Genomic DNA, 21,000 nt, shown 5'->3' on the forward strand with positions numbered 1-21,000 from the left:
GTCCCCAAAGGTGGGGACATCGGTCCTGGGGGAGTAGGACGTGGCTGCTGTGGAGACGGGGCATGGCACATGGCAGCCACCCCCACCGTGTGCAGGGATGGCAGAGAGGAGGAGGTGGAGATGGTGGGGAGGGACGAGGAGAGGCTGCAAGAAGTCAGGCTGGTTTGGCTGGAGCAGAAAAACCCATGGGTAATCCATGATACACAGACACACACACACACACCCCCCCGCCTCCAGAAACAGGGGGAGCATTTTAAAATTATGTTGTGAGAGCCTGATCTGTTGGGGTGATGCAGGTGAAAGCCACGGGGGCTGGATCCAGCCCCATGCAAGGAGGATGAGGGTCTTCGTGCAGCCGCTGCAGCTCAGCCCCTGGCATGGGAGGGAGTGAGTGGGGGTGAGAGGCTGTGCCCCCCCCCAGCCCTGCTGCAGGCCTTCCATCAGGACATTTAATTAATTGAGAGGGGGAGTTAAGGCAGGGGAGCAGAGGTTGGGGGTCCAGCCTAGAGCAGGATCAGCCCCGGGCAGGAGGAAGCCCCCAGCTCCAGGGTGGCTCAGCAGAGGGAGGGGGGGGGTGGGTGCCAGGCAGGGGGTCACGGGGTGAGGGGACAGGCGTGGAGGCAGAGGTTGGTGGTTCTTCATGGCTTTACAGGCTCCTGCAAAGCCCCTGCATACACTGTGAGGGGGAGATGGAGCCACTGGTGGGACAGGTCCCTGGGGTCAGCGCCCAGAGCAGCAGCCTCCCCAGGATGGACCAGCCCCTCTGCAGCCGTGGGGGCTGCCCAGGCTTCAAACCCATCCAAATACGACTTTTTAAAATGCCAATAAAAGGAGGGAGCCAGCCAGTTCTGGGCCTTGATGGCACCTCCCTTGTCCCGGCGTGGTGGGAGAGTGATGCCAGGGCAGCTACGCCGAGGGGCTGGGGAGGGAGGACAAAGCCGGGGTGGTCTCTGGGTGCAGAAGACCTGGGGTGGTGCCACGGGTGGCCCCAGCACGCAGGCTGTCCCCGCGGGTGATGAGGCCGGCATAGCCCTCCTGGTGGGAGAAGGCGTAGCTGGAGCGGCGGTGGAAGGAGCCGCGAGGGACGTGGGCACGTAGCTCCACTGAGGGCTCCGGCTCCCGCTTGGCCTTCAGGCAGATCTTCTGCAAGAAGATGGGGAGATCAGCCCTGAGGCTGTGACCACCTCACCCCAAGGGGGGACATACAGGGAGAGCAGGGACATCCTCCACCAAAATACAGTTTGGCTCTCAACTCCACCATGATCTGGGCTCATGGGATGTGATGTGTAATGTGGGGACTCTCTTGGGTTCTTCAAAGCTCTCAGAGCTCTGGAGCACAATCTCAACCCCAGCTCTCGTCTGGGATCTCTTTGTACCAGAGGCAAGATATGACCCACAGCCCAGATAGGGGTGAGTTCTACCAAGGCTGGGGCGATACCAAGATCTGTAGCAGACCCCAGTGCCTCCTAAGCAGCAGCTCCAGGGAGTCCTGGAGGGCAGTTCCTTGCTGCAGCCAAAAGCAGACACTCTCCAAGAGCTGGAGCAGGTCTCTTGCCTCAGGTCCTCCTGTCGAGCCAAGAACTGATTTGGGGAGAGGGCCCTGGAGCCAGACTTGGACACCAATGACCTGAGACACCACCATCAGCTGAGCGGTGCCACCAAGGAGAGGTGATGTCCCACCACTACAGCCCAGGCAGTGGGTTTCCCTGCGAACCTCTCCCTTCCCATCACCAGCAGCGCCTTGGCCAGCCCCAGACATGGATGCTGGCAGGAGACCCCTCCCCATGCCAGCCCCCCCGCCGCCCTCACCTGCTGGATGGTGGTTTTGCCTGTGATGGTGCAGTACAAGCGGATGGTGAGCGAGGGGATGGTGTTCACCACCAAGGACAGGAGGACCACGAGCAGGACATAGGGGTCGGTCAGGGCATTCTGGCTGGCACCTGTCAACACAAGAAGTCGGTGGGTGATGTTTAAGTAGGGAAGGTGGAGAGGACAGAGGGAACAACTGTCGGGGGACAGGCCCCCACCCGTGAAGGTGTTGAGGGGTCTAAAGAGGAGACGGTACCTAAATTGGAGTAAAAAATCAAGACAGCAAGATCGAGAAGTGGTGACAAAGAGATGATCTACAAGGTGGGAAAGAGCTCCTAGCAAAGCCCAGGCTGGGCTCCCCTGGCAGGAGAAGGGAAGGACCGTGGGGGTCCCCAGGGCATCTCACCTGGGAAGTGGAAGATGGCAGGAGCTATTCTGAAGGCATTGAAGCTTTGGGTCAGGAAGGAGAAGAAGCAGAAGAGCATCAGGCTGGCTGTAACCATCAGGAAGGACAATGCTGTCCAGAACTTGGTGTCCAGGATGATCTGCAGGGGCAAAGGCAGAGCACACAGAAGCTGTGGGGACCCTCTCCCCTACAACCACTGGTCCCTAATTCCTCCCCTGCCCCAAGGGAGATCATGCCCCAGCCACGAAGGTGATGGGGATAATGTCAGAGAGTTGAGAGCTGAGCACAGCTGCAGTCCCTGAACACCTGTCCCAGGGTCAGCATGGAGAAGGACAGACCAGCGCTCACCTCCATGAGGACCGATAGCAATGCCGACGTGGCCACCGTGACGGCAAAGGACTCATAGTCACTGACAACCCTGCTGCCCACACGGTCCTGGAAGGCCCAGAGCGCGATGTAGAAGCTGGCGAGCGAGGTGCTGACCCCATGCAGGAGGGTGATGCTGAAGACGCGGTAGTTGAAGAGCTCATCTTGCTGCCCGATCACATAGAGCTCGGGGAACTCCAGGCTCTTCTTGGCACTCACGTCCTGCAAGGAGGACACTGAGCATCACCCTCCCCACCCACACTGCAGAGAAGGATTGGGCCCCCCCAGCCCCCAACACACCCTCTGGGAAAGCTGCGGTGAGTCCTTCCACCCACTTGCTCTGGGGTGACAGCAACAGAGGCACCCCAGGACCGGTGGTGACCTCCAAATGCCTGTTGAGCTGCTTGGTACCACAAAGAGCCACATGGATGGGGTGCAACGACCACCAGGCTGGTTCACCCCCACCGAGGATGCAGCCCCAGGCAGAGGGGCTGGATGCAGCCCAGTGAACCCCTACCTGCTCCAGAAGGCCCATGGACAGCACGGGGTAGATGGTGTAGAAAATGTTGTAGAGTGCAAGGAACCAGCCCTCGTACAGAGGCTAGAAGGGAGAAGAACGTAGCTGTGAGGCCAGTGGAGCTTTGGAAAGGCTCAGAAAGGATGTCCGGGCACCAGGGGTGAGTCCAAGAGACTCACATCCAAAGGCTGGGGAAGTCCCCCCGCGCTGTCTGCAGCGATGGGTGGGCTGGGGGGGCTGTGCTGCAGATGGAGATGGGGAGCTGGAGCCACACACTGGGGAGGTCAAGTCACACTGATGGCCCTTAGGATAAAAGCTCCCATTTTGGGGGAAAGCAGCTTAATGTATGTGGGATTTTTCCCTGAGTCTGTCCGAGACTGAGCTGCACTCACAAGGACATCCCAGACCTCCCCAGGCTGCTTTTCCCAGCCCAGCCGGGTAAAAAGCAGATAACCAGTTGCATCTCAGCTAGGCGGCCCCAAAAAATTGCCCAATACCAGGGCAAGGGAGAAAGGAGAGCAGGGTGGTGATGTGGACACGTGCCCATCAGGCAGTACCAGGCACAAGACCTGCATGGGGTCCTCCAACACCCATCTGCAGACCTCCACGGGATGGATGTGACCCCTGCTCACGGCAGTGTCCCTCACCTGAGCTGTGAACCCGCTGTGGAAGGCAAACCAGACCTGGGCCATCAGGCCAGCAAAGGTTTTGTAGAAGAAGTAGCGGAGGAACTTGCAGATGCGCAGATAGGCCCAGCGGCCATGGACGAGCAGGAGGCGCTGGAGGTACGAAAACTGCGCCAGGGCGTAGTCGCTGCACTGCACGGCTTGCATGCCCTCCAGCCCGCTGATGCCCACACCAATGTCTGCGGCTGCAGGGGACAGGAGAGTGTGAAACGCAGGTAGGGAGGGTTCTGGGGAGCCGGGCGCTTGGTTTCCCTGTGGATTGACCCCAGGCTGATGGGCTGAAGGGGAATCCAGGAGTGATGGGCAAAGGGAAGATGCTCCCTCCATCACATGCCGTGGTTGGGGGAGTGAGATGCCAGGCAGGGTTGGGCATGTGAAGAGCACAGCCCTGTGCCAAGGCTGCTGGAGAAGGTCAGGGAGGTCTCTGCCGGCTGCCCAGGTTGGTGCTTGAAGGTTCATCAAGTTCCATCCCAGCTGCTAAAGCAAGTGGTCCACCCTGCTCCTGGCCCAGGCTGGTCCCGGTCCTTTCGCTCTCCTTCCAGCACAGCAATGTGGGGAACTGAGTTGGGGGTTCCCCTCCCAGCTCCTCCCCTCGAAGGACAGGATGATGGGCCACCACCACTCCCCACCAGTGGGAAACACCGGCCAAAACCCCCACTCCTCCCTGTCCCGAGCCTCACTTTTGATCATGTTGACATCATTGGCCCCGTCCCCGATGGCCAGTGTGATGGCCTTCTTGTGCTTCTTCACCAGCTGCACGATGAGGGCTTTCTGCTTGGGGGTCACTCTGCAGCAGATCACCGCCTGGCAGCTGGTGGCCAAGTCCACAAAGGCCTTCTCCACCAGACTGCCCTGCTCCTGCGAGCCCGTAGCCCTGCAGGCTAGCCGCCGCCACAGCTGCCCCTTCTTCTCCTTCAACACCTCTCCTGTGTGGAGGATTTTGTCCTGAGGGGAGAGCATACATGGTTGGGACCTCACCCATGCCCTCCGCAGCATGAGGGCCCCCACCCCCTCAACGATGCTTTTAGATCTTGTCGGTGCTACAAAACAGTGACCCCAGTTTTCTCCAACCTCATCACGCAGCCTGCATCACCTCAGAAGACCACTTGGGCAGGTTTGGTCAAGCCCCTCAACACCAAATGACCGGTGCAAGGTTGTCCCTCTCTCTACTCTTCATCCCTCAGCCCAAAAATGGCCTTTTCCCACCCCTCGGGCAGGAGAGGCATCACCTCCTCCACGCGCTGGTACCACCGAGGACTTTGACAGAACCAGGGCAGAAAGAGCAATCTGCCAGCGCAGGCAGGAGCAGAGAAGAGCATCCAAATGCCACCTTACCAGGAAGTCCCCGCTGACGATGAGAGCTCTCTTCTTGTGGCGCGAAGCCTCCAGGTGCTCCTGGGAGAGGCGGCCGCTGCAGAGGGCTTCCCCGCTGCCCCTGAGGTTGTTGTTGCTCACCCAGTAAGCCTCGAGGATCTCGCTGTGTGAAGAAGGGGTGGTTGGAGCCAAGCTGGGGACAGTGGGGATGCTGCCTGGCTTCAACTGAGACTTACAGTTGGCCACTGCCATCTCAAAGCCAGTGCCAAGGGGATGGGGCTGGTACCCAGTGGTGGGAAGAGGGGGGACAGAAAGGGAGCCTGAGGGGCTTATTGATATAAAAAAATCAGCCTTTGTCCCTGTGGTTTAGAGGCTGGAGAGACAGTTTATGCACTTTCTGGTCAAAGCCCACCAAGGAAGGGAACATTATAGGGGCAGAAACAGATGGTGAGGCCTGGGAAAGCATCAGCAGATGAGGGCCATGGATATACAAGCTGGGACGGGGAAGGAGAAGCATCTCTGGCAGAGTCGAGCTCTGCCCACCCTGCACAGGTTCCTGTGCCCTCGGGTGTCTTCAGTGGGGACAACAAGAACCAGAAGGTGACGGTTCCTCACCTGATCTCCTTCTCCTCCAGGATCTCCATGTCGTCTGTGAGCAGCTTGCAGGCATAGCCAATGTTTATTGCAGTCTCTGCAACATGCAGATGTCAATGGCCAGTGGCCACATGGTGCTTCCCCCCCATCCCAGGGCAGCCCCCAGCCCTTGGGTCCAACAGCCCTGGGTGGGCAGCTGCTACTAGGGGCCAGAGCCATCATGCAGATGGCTCCCCCTGCTTCACCCCATGGGTGACATGATCTGTGGGACATGCTATTATTTTATATTAAAGGGAAGAGCAGAAGCTGGTTGTTGCCCACTCCCAGGGTCTCCTATATCTTCTCTGGTCCTGGTTAGGGGAGAAGCTGAAATGTGTTGGCGGGATCTGGGGTCCCTTCCACTGACCTTGTTTGTCTCCCGTCAGCACCCACACTTTGATGTTGCCCAGTTTCAGCAGCTGGATGGTCTCAGGAACTCCATCTTGCAACTTGTCCTCAATGGCCGTGGCCCCAAGCAGCTGGAAGGAGATGAGTGGGTGGCATGACATGGGGCAGGGCAAGATGCGGAGGTGGGAGTTACCCCTGGATCCAGCCAGGAGTCCTTGCCCATGGGTGGACACCACCTGACAGATATCTAACCCAGCATCTACTGGCATGTCACAAAGTCAGCTGGGAAGAACTCCACTTGCCCTCCCACCCAGGGGATGGGTGTTGGGTTGGACACTTCAGCCCCTCATCCCAGAGAGCTGAACTCCACACTCCTGCCCTCTATCGGACCAGCAGAGCTGGTTCCTCCTAAACCCCAGCCTCATCCCACCTGCAGGTTCTGCTCCATCTCCTCGTACAGCTTGTCCAGCTCCCGCGCGCGGTCCTGCAGCAGGACACTGGCCTCGTGGTGCCTCCTGCTCCACACGCTGTACTCCACCTCGCTCACCTCCTTGCTGGCCAGGCATAAAGTCCTCAGTGTCTCCTCTGCAAAGCGCTGCAGAGATGAGACATCAGGTCTCCCTTCCCATGACCAGGATGACTCTGACGGTGGACCAGGGCATCAGGATGGCCAGCCACAATGCTCCCATGGGCAGAGCCAGACACCCTCCAGGATCTGGGGGTCTCCCTCTGGGCTCTCACTCCCTTCCCCCATTCCTACAGCATCCCCATGAGCAGCCTTGCAATGCAACTGGTCCACGCAGAACACCAAAGGTGGCTTTGATCCCCTCTTGGCCCCTCTCCCATATGCAGGGGAGGGTCCTAGAGCAGAAGGAAGAAAGAAGGACCAAAATCCTGAAGCTAGAGGTAGAAAGAGCAGCGAGGAAAGCCAGGGACTGCAGGACACCCAGCCTAAAGCTAGCAGCAGGGAGACGAGCCCTTTCCGCCTCAGACTCACATCCAGTGCCATCTCGGTGAATGTCTCGTTGGGCCCTCGCCTCTGCAGCCTCTCCAGGATGACCGTGTCAGCTCCTTTGGTGTAGAGCCGGATCCTGCCCTGGGGGTCTCGCACTGGGAGGGAGGGGAAGGACAGCTTAGGTACCCAGAGAGATGGCTCCCATCCATCGCTGTCCCCGTGCAATGGCTGTGAGGCAGAGGCCACTGCAGGGGACACTAGTGCTTTTCTACTGGAAGTCATAGGAAGACCGTGGTGGATCTACACCACCACGAGGCAGGATCAGGCCTCAAGGACTGTCAGTTCCTCACACATCTCCTCTGAGCCCCTTATTTACTTGCTCTCTCTTGGCTGCTCAAACCCTTCTCAGCTGCCTTCACCAAGGCATTGGGGTGAGCAAAACCCCAGGGATGACCAGGACAATCTTTAGGAGCCCCTGTGCCAGTTGTGGTCAGTCACAGCCATCCCTTGTAGGGCTGAGTATGGAAGGGACCCTCCATGTTCCTGGGGGTCCCCCTGAGACACCCTGTCCTGCTCACCCAGGACGGACATCCTCTTGCGATCGCTGTTGAAGTCCAGCATGGCCAGTACTTTGTACGTCCTCTTCATCCCCAGCTCACTGATGGTGATGGTGTCTTGTGTTCGGGCCAGAAAGACGTACCCCAAGTTCCTGGCTGCCAACACCAGTGCTTCTTCATCCGGTGAAGCTGCCTGGTAAACCAGCTGGTCTGCAGAAGAGGAGGAGGAGTTAGACAAGGGGACTCGCAGCCAAGGAACTCTTGGACTTCTGAAACACCCTGTTCTTTCCCAGCACGAACATTATCTATGGAGACCCTAAAGTCCAAGCCACCAGGCTTGGGAAACTCTGTCCTACCTGTCTCATCTCTTCTGCTCATTGCCCTGGGCAGGACAAGTGTCCAGCCAGAGATGGATTAGCCCCCCAGTGCTTCTGTTCCAAATAATTATCTTTAAAACAAATCCAAATGTACACATCCATGATGCCAGGACAGTGGTCTAAAGCATCCCCGGGCTCTTATGCCACCTGCACCCCCACAGCAGAGCTTTGATGGGCAATGGAAAAAGCCATCGTGGCCTCAATGCCTTGAAGGGCAGCTCGACCCCACTCCGAGCATCAACCACGTCAACCGCTGTGGCCAACCCACCGCCCTTCTCCTCCACCATGACAGTGTGGCAGAGGGCCAGCAGCCTCAGGAACTCCCTCAGCATGGGGTCATCGTCCCGTCGAGCGGCTTCCAGCAGCGTCGCGTCGCAGAAGTCCAACTTCTTCTCCCCGTGTTGGCTCCAGGTCAACCCTGACCCCTGCAAGAGGCACGGGCAGGGCTGCAGGCACCCGGGAGAGACCGAGCACGGGGCTCTGCACTGGGGATGCCACCGGGTCGCAATGCAGCCACCCTGCGCTGGCACGGTCCCATCAGAGATCCACAGACCCAGACCAGAGTCCGTGAGCCGAGCTCTGCATCGGGGGTGAGTATAAAAAGGTTGGGAATAAAAAAAAATTAAAAAAAAAAAAAGAAGAAAATCAGAATTGCATGATTCTGCAATGATTTTGGTTCCCCTGTCCTTAACTGCCAGCTGAGAACTGGCAAACTCGCCAGCCCGAGGAAGCACAAGCCTCTCTCTTACAGCGTGGGAGCCCAAGCTGTGCCCCAGAATAAAGGCTGGTCCCGGTACTGGTGTAATCAATAATTGCTACGGCTTTGGCCCCGGTGAGGAGCAGCGTCTGGCCCTACACGGGAGAGGGGAGTTACGCACCGATGGCTGCTTGTTCTCACGGCCTGTGCCGGTACCTGCCAAAATAAAAATAATTCAATTAACAGAGAGCTGGCAGGGGGGGCTTCGAGCTGTTTCTCTGGAAGGGGCTGCTGCTTTTGCTGGCCAAAAGACTGGCAAAAAGGGACAGGTTTCCAGCATCTGCTCAGTGTCAGTCCTGAGCCAGGCTCTGTTAGGATGGCCAGGTCTGAATTATTTGGCTCTTGGACTGTTCAGACTTTCTACACATTTTTAATGTTAAAAATCCAGGTCTAGCCTTCACCCACGTTTCCTGGGAGACCCTGCAGTTGGCCAGAGACTGGTGGGATTATGCCAATGCTGCTGTCACAGAGGTGGAACACCGTGCAGCAGGCAGGGGAAAATTGGGGTCATTCCTGCTTAAAAACTTTGCCAGACTTGTTTTTCTCCTCTTTGCTTTTATCCCTGTCCATTTGTCCCAAGTGCCTGATACTTATCTCAGGAAAAAGGAGCTCCATGCTAAAGCCCTGGCCTGCCCCACTTGCTAAATTTCACTAATTAAGCACTGAGACAGCTCACAAAAGCCAGCCAAGATCTCGAGTAAGTGTAGCAATAAGAAAAGGAAGGACTTGGCAATTCTCGGGTGTCTAAGGGGAAAACCAAGCAAAATCATTAAAAAAAAAAGCAAAGAGCAATTACACACATTCACTGTAAAGAAACAACATAAGGGAAATGATAATTTCTTTGTCTCCTCCATAGGTCACCTGAAAGCCTCAAAGTGCCCAGATTTGGAAACCAAGCTGGAGATTCACCCGAGAATGATGCAAAGAAGAAAAGCAAAACCTCCTTTTTCTCTCCAAGACCTTTACAGAAAATAAAGATCCATGGGCCTCACTGGTCCATCACCCCGTGGCTTCTCTTCCTGCTCTGTCCTGGATCAGCTAATTATTATTCCAGGTGGGATCCACCTCACTCAGACTCCGTGTTTGCCATGGGGCTTAGCTGAGCTCCTACCCCAGGCTCCCCTTTGGTATCAGGGAAGACCGAGCTGATCTCAGCTGGGTTTGGGGCATGATACATCTCCTGAAAGGCAGGCTCGCATTTTTGGAGGGCAGAAATGGGCCCTGACTCCATGCACCGGGAGCACGAGACAAAGGTGACCGCAGGTGTGGTGGCCCCTGCAGAGCACCGGTAACATGGAAGATGAGAACAAGCTGAATTCCTACAGCTTCTGCCTACTTGCTGGACCACCAAGATCAATCCACATTCCTGGCATGCCATGGGGAGTGGAAAGAACCAAAGCGGCCTAAATTCAAGGTCTACTTCACTGACGAGTCGCTACAAACTTACATCCCCCAAAAGTTACCATAGATGGTCCCGTTGATGCAGCATTTCTTGAAGCTCATCACATTTTGTGTCAAGGTGCCAGTCTTGTCTGAGAAGATATATTCGATCTGGCCGAGCTGATCATTGAGGCTGGTGCTTCTGGCTTTTGCTGGAATGTCCTTGGCAGCGTAATACATTTCCAGATCCCAGTTGATGAAAAAGCTGTTCACCAGATAGATGAATTCAAACCTAGGGAAGATAGAAAAAAAACTTATGCTGGGGAAGGAGATGGCTTTACTCACATCCTCTCGGGGATCTGACACAGGACAAAAGGGCAGAGGGAAACTCCCCACCTGGATCCTATCACTCTTGAGCTTGGGGGAAGCAAGAGGGTTTTCACTGTTCGTGGCCAGTTTTCCAGAAGGATCATCACCCCAGACTGAGAGCCCACTGGGACCCAGGCAACTGGGCTCCCCTCTGGAAACCTGGCCCTTGATGACAAAATTCATAGATCTGGAGACTCAGTGAAGGGCCAAAAAGTTTGGAAACTGCTTCTTCCAGCACAAATTGTGATCAATGCCCACTCACAGCTGCTCTGCCTTTCTCTTGCCCACCCTGCTGCTGCTCAGGGGGGAAACATCACCTTCACCAGTCTCATCCTCAACCCGCCCACAATTTCCAACATTAGTAGGTCAGTCTTTGCATCTCTTTTCTGGCTTTCCTCTGGGAAGACCTCAAAGCACATCATCAATGTTTGTAAGACACCCCCAATGGATCCATACCCTCTCATGTCTAAGGGAACACATGGGGATGAGTTGCTCAGGTCACATCTGGATATTTTGTGCAGCATCATTTTGTAAACCAAGATGCCAGCCAAGGAGAGGCAGGGGGGTACTGATCTCTGATTGCTTCCAAGCTCTTACGTTATATACATGGACATGGGTATGATGATGCTCAGGAGGATCGTGAAGCCCCAGAAGTTGAAGAAGGCCTGCTGGGCAGGAGTTGTGTGCTTGTAGAGAGCAGAGAGGTAGCTGTGCTTCTCCTGGAACATCTTGGCCCAGAACCCGGAGGCAACGGCAAGGCACAGCGATATGACCAGCAGCACCAGGAAGATCTGAGATGGGAAGCCAAGGTGAGAATGGCCCATCACACAGAGCCCACAAGTCTCTTTTCTAGGACTAACCATTGCCCCTTCCAGACTGTTTGTCTCATTTAGCTGTAAACTTGTGGAAAGATGTCCTTGTGCCTGAAGCTGGTTCTCAGAGCTCATCCTGGGCTGAGATGAAGGATCACAGCACGTATTTCAGCTTGACATCTCAGCAAACCCCAACTTTCCCACCCTCCTGATTGCCTCAGACATCATCTCCCTGGACAAGGGGTGTCTTGCAGCCTTCCTGCTGAAGTGCCAGCAAACAGAGCAATGCTAGTGGCCAGTCTGAGAGGTGGTGACACTCAGCCACCAGGAGTAGGAGTAAGAGCCATCCAGTTCCTCATTATGACCATGCTGGTTTGCTTCCCACAGAGGAAAGTCTCCTCCTTCCTCCATCCTCCATCTACTCTGGTGAGCCACAGCCTGCAGGTCCCTCAGCACAAAATGCCTCCTTGGACCTGCACAGTTATGGGTTATTAAAGCAGGACAGGAGGGCTTGGAGCTCCTGAATCCTCCAGCTCCTTGGTCCACGGGGCTGCTCTTCACCTGAGGAGTCAGAGGTGCCAGTGTCCAGGGTTTAAGCAACACAACCACCACACAGACTGTTCCACACCCAGCAACTGCCACTTCCTGAGAACTTCACTTGGTATTTGCCCATAACATGCTAACCCCAAAATATTTTGAGCAAAATATTGCAAGCTGAAGAAAATCAGCATCAACAAAGCAAGTAGCCTCTCATGAGAAGTCTTGTGAGCAACCCCAGGAGGCCAGTGGACCAGGGCGGGAGGTGTTTGCACCACACTCACTATGATCACCAGCCGGTCCATCATGCGGTCCAGCTTGGTTTTCTTCCGCTTGATCTTTCCACAGTTCCTCATAATTTTGGAATCAAATCCTGGACGAGAAATATTTTAGAAGTGAAAACGCAAGTCCAGAGCCCCCAGAAGGTTGACTTGCAGCTACGTGATGCTGGTTTCCTCCACAACAACATCTCCCCACCTCTGAAGACTTCAGAGGACCTCATCCCTTGGTCAGTGGTTAATCAAGCCGTGGCTGCACACAAGGAGAAGTGCTGCTTACACCAGGTCTTACCCCTCCCCTCTACCCACAGCTACTCATGAGCAAGTTCTCAGCTGCACCGAGCCACAAAGTGCAAGAGGCCACAAGGTGGAATGGACCCAGGACATGATGCAGGTGAAATATAACTTGGGATGAGTAGAGGTTTGGTACCACCACATCATCTCCCTGCCAGCGAGCCCAAACCAAAGCTTAGGACAACTTTCTGGGGGCTCGGTTTCAGCGGTGGGTCCTCCCACTTTGTATCAGCTGGAAATGGGACCTGCTGATGCCAGAAGCCCTTGGGCAGCTTAAAAAAAAAACACGGACGTGGGTGTTTTCTGCCCTTCCTGGGAACTCACCGGCGTAGATAACCAAGCCATAGCAAATGTCGGTGTTGCGCAGCTTGCAGCCTCGCAGCAAGATCCTCTCGCTGTCGAGCGAGTAGGTCTGGCCCCTCCACTCCAGCGTGCCCGTGAAGCTGTGCATGCGGCTGTTGGGCTCCTCGCAGGTCACTCTCCCTTGAGCAGAGGGGCACCATTCAGGTGATGGCTTTGGGGTAAAAGAGAGGACCTTCCTCTCCCCTCACCCCCCATGCCTGCCCCCTCCAAAGAGGGGTGCTGGGGGCTTCTTGGGGAGATTCAGGTTTCGTCAGGGCATCTCCAGATCCAGCTGAGGTATGGAGAGCTCAAATTAAGGCTAAGGTGGAGGGACACCCTGCAGTGCTGGGAGGGTGTCCAGGAACTGCCCTGGGCTATAAAACTGAAGAAGGTACAAACACAACCCCCTTCATTCCCAGAGCCTCTGAAAGGACCAAAAAGGAAAAAATCCAGGATCTGATGCCAGGTTTTGGGAGCCAAGCACTTTATTCCAAGGCAGAGGGAAGGTGCACAACCCTGATGGACCCACTCTGCTGGGTAAGGGCCTCCACGTAAGGTCTTTGGCTCCTTGTGGGCAGGAGCAAGTGCAACCTCCCATTGGACTGATGGCACTTGGTGCCTGAGGGGACAGAGACTTCCCGAGGCTGAACCCATCCCATCCCAGCGGGATGGCCACATCCTTCCCTGTCTGGGAGACTCACCATCAAAGGCAGCCATGCTCTCCTCGCTCACCAGCTCCTGGTGGGTGACCAGAAGGGCTTGTCTGAACTTCAGGTTTGTTTCCCTGTGAACAAGAGCCAGGGAAGGAAAAATAAAATAACCCATGGGGTGATAGAGCTGTTAATTCTGCTGTTTGACCCATGGGACAGAGACAGCCATTAATTATTGGGTGATTACATGGGTGGTGGCAATGAAAAGCGAGGTAGGGACCTATCATGCCAGACATTGAGCCCTCATGCAGGGAGAGAGCCCTGGCCCTGAAACCCTGCCATTAAATCATCCTGCAGATGGAGGTGGGAAGGACAGGCAGCCGCTGTCCTTGGAGATGGAGAGAGGTGCCCGAGGTCACCAGTTGCTCTATGGAAGCCTCCAAAGTGGTTTTGGACTCCCATTTTCAAAATTTGGGGCTCCAATCCCATTTCTGGAGTGTCTGTAGGTTTAACTTTCAGAGAATCCCCCACATCCCATGGTTTCTGCTGGACTTGCAGCCCTCTCAGCGTGCCTGACCCCCCAGTGCCGGAGGAGGGGGGGGCTTCAGCCATTGGCTGGGATGTCTCTAGCCGTCTCCTCCCACGGCAATAGCGGTCCCCTGTACCGCTCCTCACCCGTCGATGTCGGCCGTCTCCACGTAGCACAGGCTGCTGGGCTCGGAGCTGCACAGCAGGAGCATGTCGGCCTTGAAGAGCAAAAAGAGGGGGGAGAGCCCCCAGCTGAGCCCCTCCTCACTGAAACTGCCCCCCCCCCCCCCGCCCTGACACCCCCGGCACGCAGCCAGCTCCGGGGCCCTGCTCACCGGCACGAAGCTCTCCTTACGCAGGCGAACGATGTCCCCGACGCAGATGTCGCGCCATTTCTGCCAGCGGAAGCTGCAGGAGAATTAGGGGAGAAATTTTTATCCTCGTAGAACAGGGAGGGTGGGGGCCATGGCTGTTTCCATGGCCTCTGGACCAGCCTGTGTCCGTCCCAGCTTCTTGCATGAATGGTGTCTCCAGTTTGTTGATTCTTCTGCCACCGTGGTGGCCTCCCATCTGCATGACTGAAGGATGGCACAAGTACCCATTCGTCACATCTATATCCCCCCCTACCTATGGGTGACAGGGACTTGCAGCCCCCTGGCCACAGGTGGGAGATATTGGTCCTTCCCTGGACTGGTGTTTAGCAGAAATATGACTCTGTGGGTTAGATATGAAGACTTGGAGGAACTTCTCTGGCCAGGAAACCCTCCTCCCAGCATATCACAGCAAATTAGTGGTTTTTTAGACCTGTTGTCTGTGACACAATCGTGCCTACCAGGGAACAGCTGCACCGGCAGCAGATTTGGGAGGTGATGGGAGTTTGCAGAATCAGGGACATCCCCACCAAAACCCTTCTCAGCTGCTCTGCTCAAGGATGCTCAGTACTTCAGATGATCCATTGTTCCACACAGGCCTGGAAAACACGGGTACAGCTTCCCAAAGCCCCTCACCTCTTCCCAGACAGGATTTCACACGGCCTGCTGTTGATGTTTCTGTCACTTTGGTGACGGCCCTTCGCAGGAGAGAGAAACAAAGAGGTCAAAAGAAAGGGATGGGCCATGCCAGACTTCCTTGTCCCATGAAAACAACCCTCTTAATGCCACAATGTGCCTCCTCAGCCCCAGGGCAAGATCTGCTTTCTGAAGCAATTGGAAGATGTATTCTGATGAACAAAGAGGCAAAATTTCCCCTGAGGTATTTCTGGGAACCAACCTGGGAATATTGCCATTGGTTAAGATATTAAAGATGACAGAGATGGGGGTCTAGACTCCAAGGAAAGCAACAGGTTGGTCACATCCTTCATCCTTCCCAAGGGGAGATACAAGGTGTTTTGGACATGATAGAGTTGGTGGTACCTCAGAAATGACGAATGACAGCAACTCCCGTGCTTTTCAGTTCACCCCACAGCAAAGGGGCCTTTTCTGCTGACCATTCCCCCCTCCCAGGACCTACACCAAACACACTCACAGCCTTTTGCTCCAACTCGTACTCACAATGTCATCAATCAGGTCTCGTAGCCCCCGGATGGTGAGAAGGCAGCTCAGGGGGAACAGCAGAGTGAACCAGGGCAATGTGGAGATCTCAGGGAAGGTCTGGAGAAGGAGAATTTTAGACCATGGACACAACTTCCATCTCACCTTGGGACGCTTGAGGTGACTCCTCACTCCCAGCTCCCCTCCCCAGCCAGTGCCTGAGGATGGCAGGGACCCATCTAAGACAAATCCAACCAACATCTCTGTCTACAGAGAACTATTTTGTTGAATTTCCACCTCTTTTTAAAGGGGTCGTGTGAGTGCCTGAGTTTGGAGGGTAGGATTTCTACTTAGGTGTGGTCTACACGAGCTTCACTTTCATCCAAATCCAATCACTTTAAATTAACCAAAATTAACATGGGTTAAACCCCTGGGAGTTCATGAAAGACAATGAACACCACCGAAAAGCACCATCCTTGACATCATTTTAGACCAGGGTCCCCTACTCTGGACACCAGGCAACCCTCCTTTGCCAGACAGTGTCACACACACTTGCTCTTGGTGTCCATCTCACCTGTAAGAGGATGACAAAGACGAAGTAGACGTTGGCCATTCGGTGGAACTGCTCGTAGAGGTTCAGCGGCAGGAAGGTAAAGATGTTGTACTTGGCTGTCTTGATGGCATTGCCCTGCAGAAGAAAGGCAGTGGGAGCTCAGGCACATGAAATCAAGGATGTGTTTTGAAAATATCAAAATTACTCTGGTGTTTTTAGGACTTTTCATGGCATAAGAGACGTCTTTAAAAATTTACCAAAGCCATAGGGAAAAAATGAGATTGATTAGAGCAAAGGGCTATATAAAATTGAAACAAAATAATTTGCTTCTGGTTGTCTAAAGTGTATCTAACAGACCCCCAACTAGATTGTCATTATTTAGCTGGAAAAAAATAAATCTGGCTTTGTTCAATCAAAACTTTCCCAAAGATCTTTCTTTTGATTTGACCATCAGACTAAAAAGCATCCTTCATACAGTTCTGCCCCTTGTCTGACAGCTTCAGAGGACACCTGGCGAGGAGCAGTCCTTCCTCTTCACTGAGGACTATGTATGTGACTCTCCATCCTACTGGAGTATCTCTGCAGCACTTCTGTCATGTCCCCCCCAACCACCACCAGCTCAGGAATCAGGGGATGGGTAAAGAAATGGCCCAGGGTGGCCCAGGCTGACTCACTGCGTACTTCTTCTTGCTCAGACAGAAGGCAAATTTTTTCTTGAACTGCGTGTGGTAGTTGCGGTCATTGGCCCTCACCTCCCAGGTAAAAGCTGGAAAAACAAGCGGATATCCACCAGCTCTCAGCAGAGCCAGGCCCTGGCCACCAGCATCTGGCCTCCAAGGACAAAAGGACCAGTGATGGTGCCACTGGGCTCATGGTGACCCTCTGCTGGCAAGGTGGGCTTTCCATAGTGCATCTACAGCTTCAGAGCAGCTGGAGGTAAAACTGGGACAGCGGTGGGTCTTTGGGGTCAGCTGGGTCACAGAGCAGAGAGAGGGAGCAGGAGGCCAGAAGCTTTCAGAGATGTAGGACTGCTGCCTATGCTTCCCCACTCAGCCTCAGACTGACCATTTGGGCTCAGCTTCTGGTTTAACAGTATAATCAGGCCAGGTGAAGGACAACTCCTCCAAGAACATTATTTCAAGGCTGGTTGTTCCCCTCCTGATTTCATTTTTGCTATCCCAGTGGGGATACCACCAAGCTATGGACATCCCAGCTGTGTTCCCCAACTCCTGCACCCCAGCTGACAGTCAATCCTTCCAGGCCATTTCACCCCAAATCTGCTTCTTTCCCATCTCAAAACTCCATCCCACAGTCAACTTTCTCATAAACTGTATAAAAAAGGGGAAAAAAAAACCAAAACCAATCCAGACACACTTACTGCACACTGACCTGGCAGCTGCTTCTTTCCATGCAGGCAGCCCGGGGCTGGGTCTGGGGCAGCCATGCTGGCTCCGCTGCCAGGATCTAGGGACATGGACAACCAAAGATATTTGCAACGCTGAGCAATGACAGCGACATCCCACTGGGATGCTCCCACATCCCGAAGCTGGGCCCTCCACCTCTCCAGAGCAGGACTTCATGCAGAAGGGACACTCTCCTGAGCACGGCTGGGGATAAGTGTCTTCCCTGAAACCACAAACTCCCTGAAAGGGGGGTGTAGCCGATGGGGGTCGGTCCCTTCTCCCAAGGAACAGGTGATGGGACAAGAGGAAACGGCCTCGAGTTGTGCCAGGGGAGGTTTAGGATAGATATGAGGAAAAAATTTTACACTAAAAGCCTTGGAATGGGCTGCTCAGGGAAGTGGTGGAGTCACCATCCCTGGAGGTATTTAAAAGACGGGTTGACATAGAGCTTAGAGACATGGGTTAGTGATGGTTTTTGTCAGTGTCAGGTTGATGGTTGGACTCGATGATCTGAAAGGTCCCTTCCAACCTGGACCATTCTATGATTCTGTGATTCTATCTTAGACCTTTTTACGCCCCTAGAGATACAAACCCCTACATTGACACACAGTCGTCCATAGCCATCAGATCAGTGACATCAGGCTGAATATTTGCCATCAGAAAACCCCTTTCTCCCTTTGACGCCTGATGTTCTTTGCTCCGCCTTTTGCAGGACTGGCCACAGCTCAGATCTGAATTGAAATCCACATCACCCTGGCATTTTTGTCCAACAGTCACAGGTTTGCCCTTAGTGGGTTCCTTACGCTTACTCAGACCTTGGGTGGGCATCAGCGCTGGGGGCTGCCTGGACAGACCCCTTCTCAGTGTCCTCAGGGACACTCAGCAGCTTTGGCGTGGGTCACCTCTCAGACCCACCTTCGCCCAGTCCCCGCTGCCCATGACAACTCAAAGACATTTTTCCTCTCCGAGGAAGTTATGGGAAATCATTTCAAGTTGTCAGCGAGGAACAGGAGCTCTCCCCATCCTGCCATCACACCCGAGCGTCCGTCACGCCCAGAGAGCAGCCACCTTCATCAATGACAAGATTTCCCTTATGCTCAGTAGCTCAGTGACCTTCCCTGCAGGGATCTTAGGGAAGATTAATTAATGTTTGTGAAGCGCTTTGTGATCCTTACATGAAAGGAGTCAGTGAGGTATAAAGCATTAATTACCTTATTATTAAATAATCCCACACAGAGGCCTGTCCCTGCCATTATTTTTTATCTCGCTCCTTTGATCACTTCTTTTGTCCATTCTTTCACCAAAGTGTCTACTTCTCTCCTTATTGCTCCTCTTGGTACAAGGCAAGTTTGATACTGGTTGGCCCTGACATGACACTGCCCTGAGATGCTCACGGATGCCACCAGCTGGGCCAGAGCTGTCACCTCATCCCAGGTGTCCCCTCATCCCTGAACAGCAACATGGGCAGCACCTTGGCCCCTGCATCCAAGAGCTTGCCCGAAAAAAGCTTTAGATGTGGTGTTGGGGGATATGATATAGGGAAGAACTTTGTAGTGTAGAGTAGATGGTTGGACTCGATGATCCCAAGGGTCTCTTCCAACCTGGATGATTCTATGATTCTATGATCCACAACATCATCCTTCTTTACCACTAAGGACTCGGCATTTGTCTGTACTTGGATGCTAAATGTCACTCATGAAGTCAGCACATTTGGGGCCCATCTCTGTGTTCACAGCATGGCTGAGAAGGAAGGAAGGGTTGCAGGGAGCTGCTGTGTGTGGTGGGACACTCGTGCTACATCCCACGGCTCCAACTACCGTTTGTCCCACAGATAAGAGGGAGTGGGAAGAGAGCCCCGATACCTGGAGGGACGAGATTTCTTCCACACCCAGCTGCACAGAAGCCCCTTGTTGCCCAAACTGGCTGTTCCCACTTTGTTTGGGCAAAACAAGGTGGAAAAGGATTTGACACAGAGAAAAGCAAATCTCCCACCATCCTCCCTGCTGTGACCCCACTCATGTCCTTGGCCCAGTGAAGCTGTCACCTTGGGACAGCTTTCCCTGCAGACAGCCAGTTCTGGGCTGCATCTGGTTGCAGAGGGACAAGGAAGGGGACACCAAACTGCCCCGTCTCCTCCTCCTGGCAGGCACATTCCCAGCCTCCTCCCAATGGAGGGGTGGGCTCCCCAGACCACACAGGGGTACCTCCTCCTCATGGACCATAAACAGGGCCAAGGGATGTGGGCTAAATGGAGGTACCTGCACCATAGAGAACATCCAACAGGAGACAAAATAAACCTTCAAGGGCAGGCTGGATGGGGCTTTGAGCAACCTGGTCTACTGGGAAATGTCCATGCCCATGGCAGGGGGGTTGGAACTGGTTGATCTTTAAGGTCTTTTCTAACCTAAAGCATTCTATGGTTCTATGAACCTCAGAATGGGGAAAACTGAGCCACCTGCTCACACCCCTCTAAACCAGCCAGTGCCCCTTGTCTCGTACTGGTGGAGGTCACCATCCCTGCCATGACTCCATCCCCAACACCGGGCCAGGGCACAGCAAGGTCCTCACCAGCCCATCCATCCTGCAGTCTCTAACCATGGGCAAGCAGGACAGAGCCAGGGATGGCACTAGGGTCATCCCCAAGCCCAGATCTCCAGTCAAGCTTGCAATGATGAGATAGGTCCAGATTCAAGCCAGGAAGTCAACACACAGGTCAAGATCAGGTCTGGTGACAAAGGCTGAGGTGAGACATAGTCCAGTGGTTGCTGAGCAGGTCCATTGGGATAAGACAGCTCCAAGGCCAAGCCAGAAAGTTAGTCCCTGGGTAGAGGGCTGGGGCCATGGGTAGAGGGTTGGGTCTGTGGCCAAGCTGGAGAAAGACCATGGACATGGAGACCCACCTACAATAAAGCTTAGGTGAGGACTAAGCCCAAGGACTGAGCTTAAATAGAGCCCTGTGGCCATGGCCAGGTGTGGGAGAGGTCCCACGTGAGGCTGCTCGGGGCTGTTGATGCCTGTTAGTGCCCTCAAGTCCCTGACCCATTGCTCAAAGCAACTGACCTGACCTTGACCTTGCTCCAGGACATTCATATTAAAGCTGAGGCTGACAGTGATGTGCGCTGAGACGTTTTATTGAGCTCGCTGCTTCCAAACCAGCTTCAATCAAAGGCTCTAACCCTGCCCTGCCCTGAGTCTCCCCAAGATACACTGGAAGGCCTTAGTCTTGTTTGCGGTCATCCTTTCAGAAGGTCCTTCTCGAGCTCAAGATCTGGCCTGAAGTTGAACAGCCATCAAGTCCCCACTGCGCTTGGCATCTCTCAGCCCCATTGTACCCAGTAACGATCCCCATTACCCCCTCCAAGCAGCTCGTCTGCTTCAAAGCACGATGCCAGGCAAAAGTACAGCTCATTAAGCACCTGCAGTTGGCAGATGCAGGACCCTCCGTGGAGCTGAGCCCTTGCCAGAGCCCAGGAGCAGGGGGAAAAGTGGAAAAAAAGGGAAAAAAAAAAAGAGTGATTCAAAGCACTGGAGAAATACTTCCAAGGAGGTATCCAAGAAAACCTCAGTTCCAAGAAACCTCTCTACAAACCTCACTCGTCG

At 54.4% G+C, this 21,000-nt stretch overlaps 1 protein-coding gene across 1 annotated transcript; it reads right to left on the reverse strand.

Moving 5' to 3' along the window:
* Nucleotides 1-906: 906 nt before the first annotated feature.
* Nucleotides 907-17,471, reverse strand: ATP8B3 (ATPase phospholipid transporting 8B3). The gene is made up of 27 exons (XM_074164010.1): nucleotides 17,387-17,471; nucleotides 16,672-16,763; nucleotides 16,019-16,132; nucleotides 15,466-15,564; nucleotides 14,923-14,984; nucleotides 14,251-14,323; nucleotides 14,063-14,133; nucleotides 13,439-13,521; nucleotides 12,720-12,878; nucleotides 12,108-12,196; nucleotides 11,072-11,265; nucleotides 10,189-10,397; nucleotides 8,847-8,881; nucleotides 8,237-8,393; nucleotides 7,613-7,801; nucleotides 7,077-7,189; nucleotides 6,510-6,674; nucleotides 6,099-6,210; nucleotides 5,714-5,789; nucleotides 5,120-5,261; nucleotides 4,465-4,729; nucleotides 3,746-3,969; nucleotides 3,099-3,182; nucleotides 2,564-2,803; nucleotides 2,216-2,354; nucleotides 1,810-1,940; nucleotides 907-1,143 (listed from the first exon to the last, which is right to left on the reverse strand). Exons 1-27 carry the CDS (start codon nucleotides 17,469-17,471, stop codon nucleotides 907-909), a joined length of 3,639 nt encoding a protein of 1,212 aa, XP_074020111.1.
* Nucleotides 17,472-21,000: the final 3,529 nt, after the last annotated feature.

Source organism: Numenius arquata, chromosome 25 (assembly GCF_964106895.1).
Source record: "Numenius arquata chromosome 25, bNumArq3.hap1.1, whole genome shotgun sequence".
Taxonomy (NCBI): domain Eukaryota; kingdom Metazoa; phylum Chordata; class Aves; order Charadriiformes; family Scolopacidae; genus Numenius; species Numenius arquata.

Bases quoted from the DNA above. Each gene is read 5' to 3' on its own strand.
- ATP8B3 (XM_074164010.1), bottom strand. From the start codon at position 17,471: ATGTCCCTAGATCCTGGCAGCGGAGCCAGCATGGCTGCCCCAGACCCA. The intron at 14,324-14,922 runs GTGAGGGGCTTT...ATTCTCCTGCAG, and splicing joins GAAATCCTGTCTGGGAAGAG to CTTCCGCTGGCAGAAATGGC. The intron at 8,394-8,846 runs GTGCGTAACTCC...TGCCTCTTGCAG, and splicing joins GTGAGAACAAGCAGCCATCG to GGGTCAGGGTTGACCTGGAG.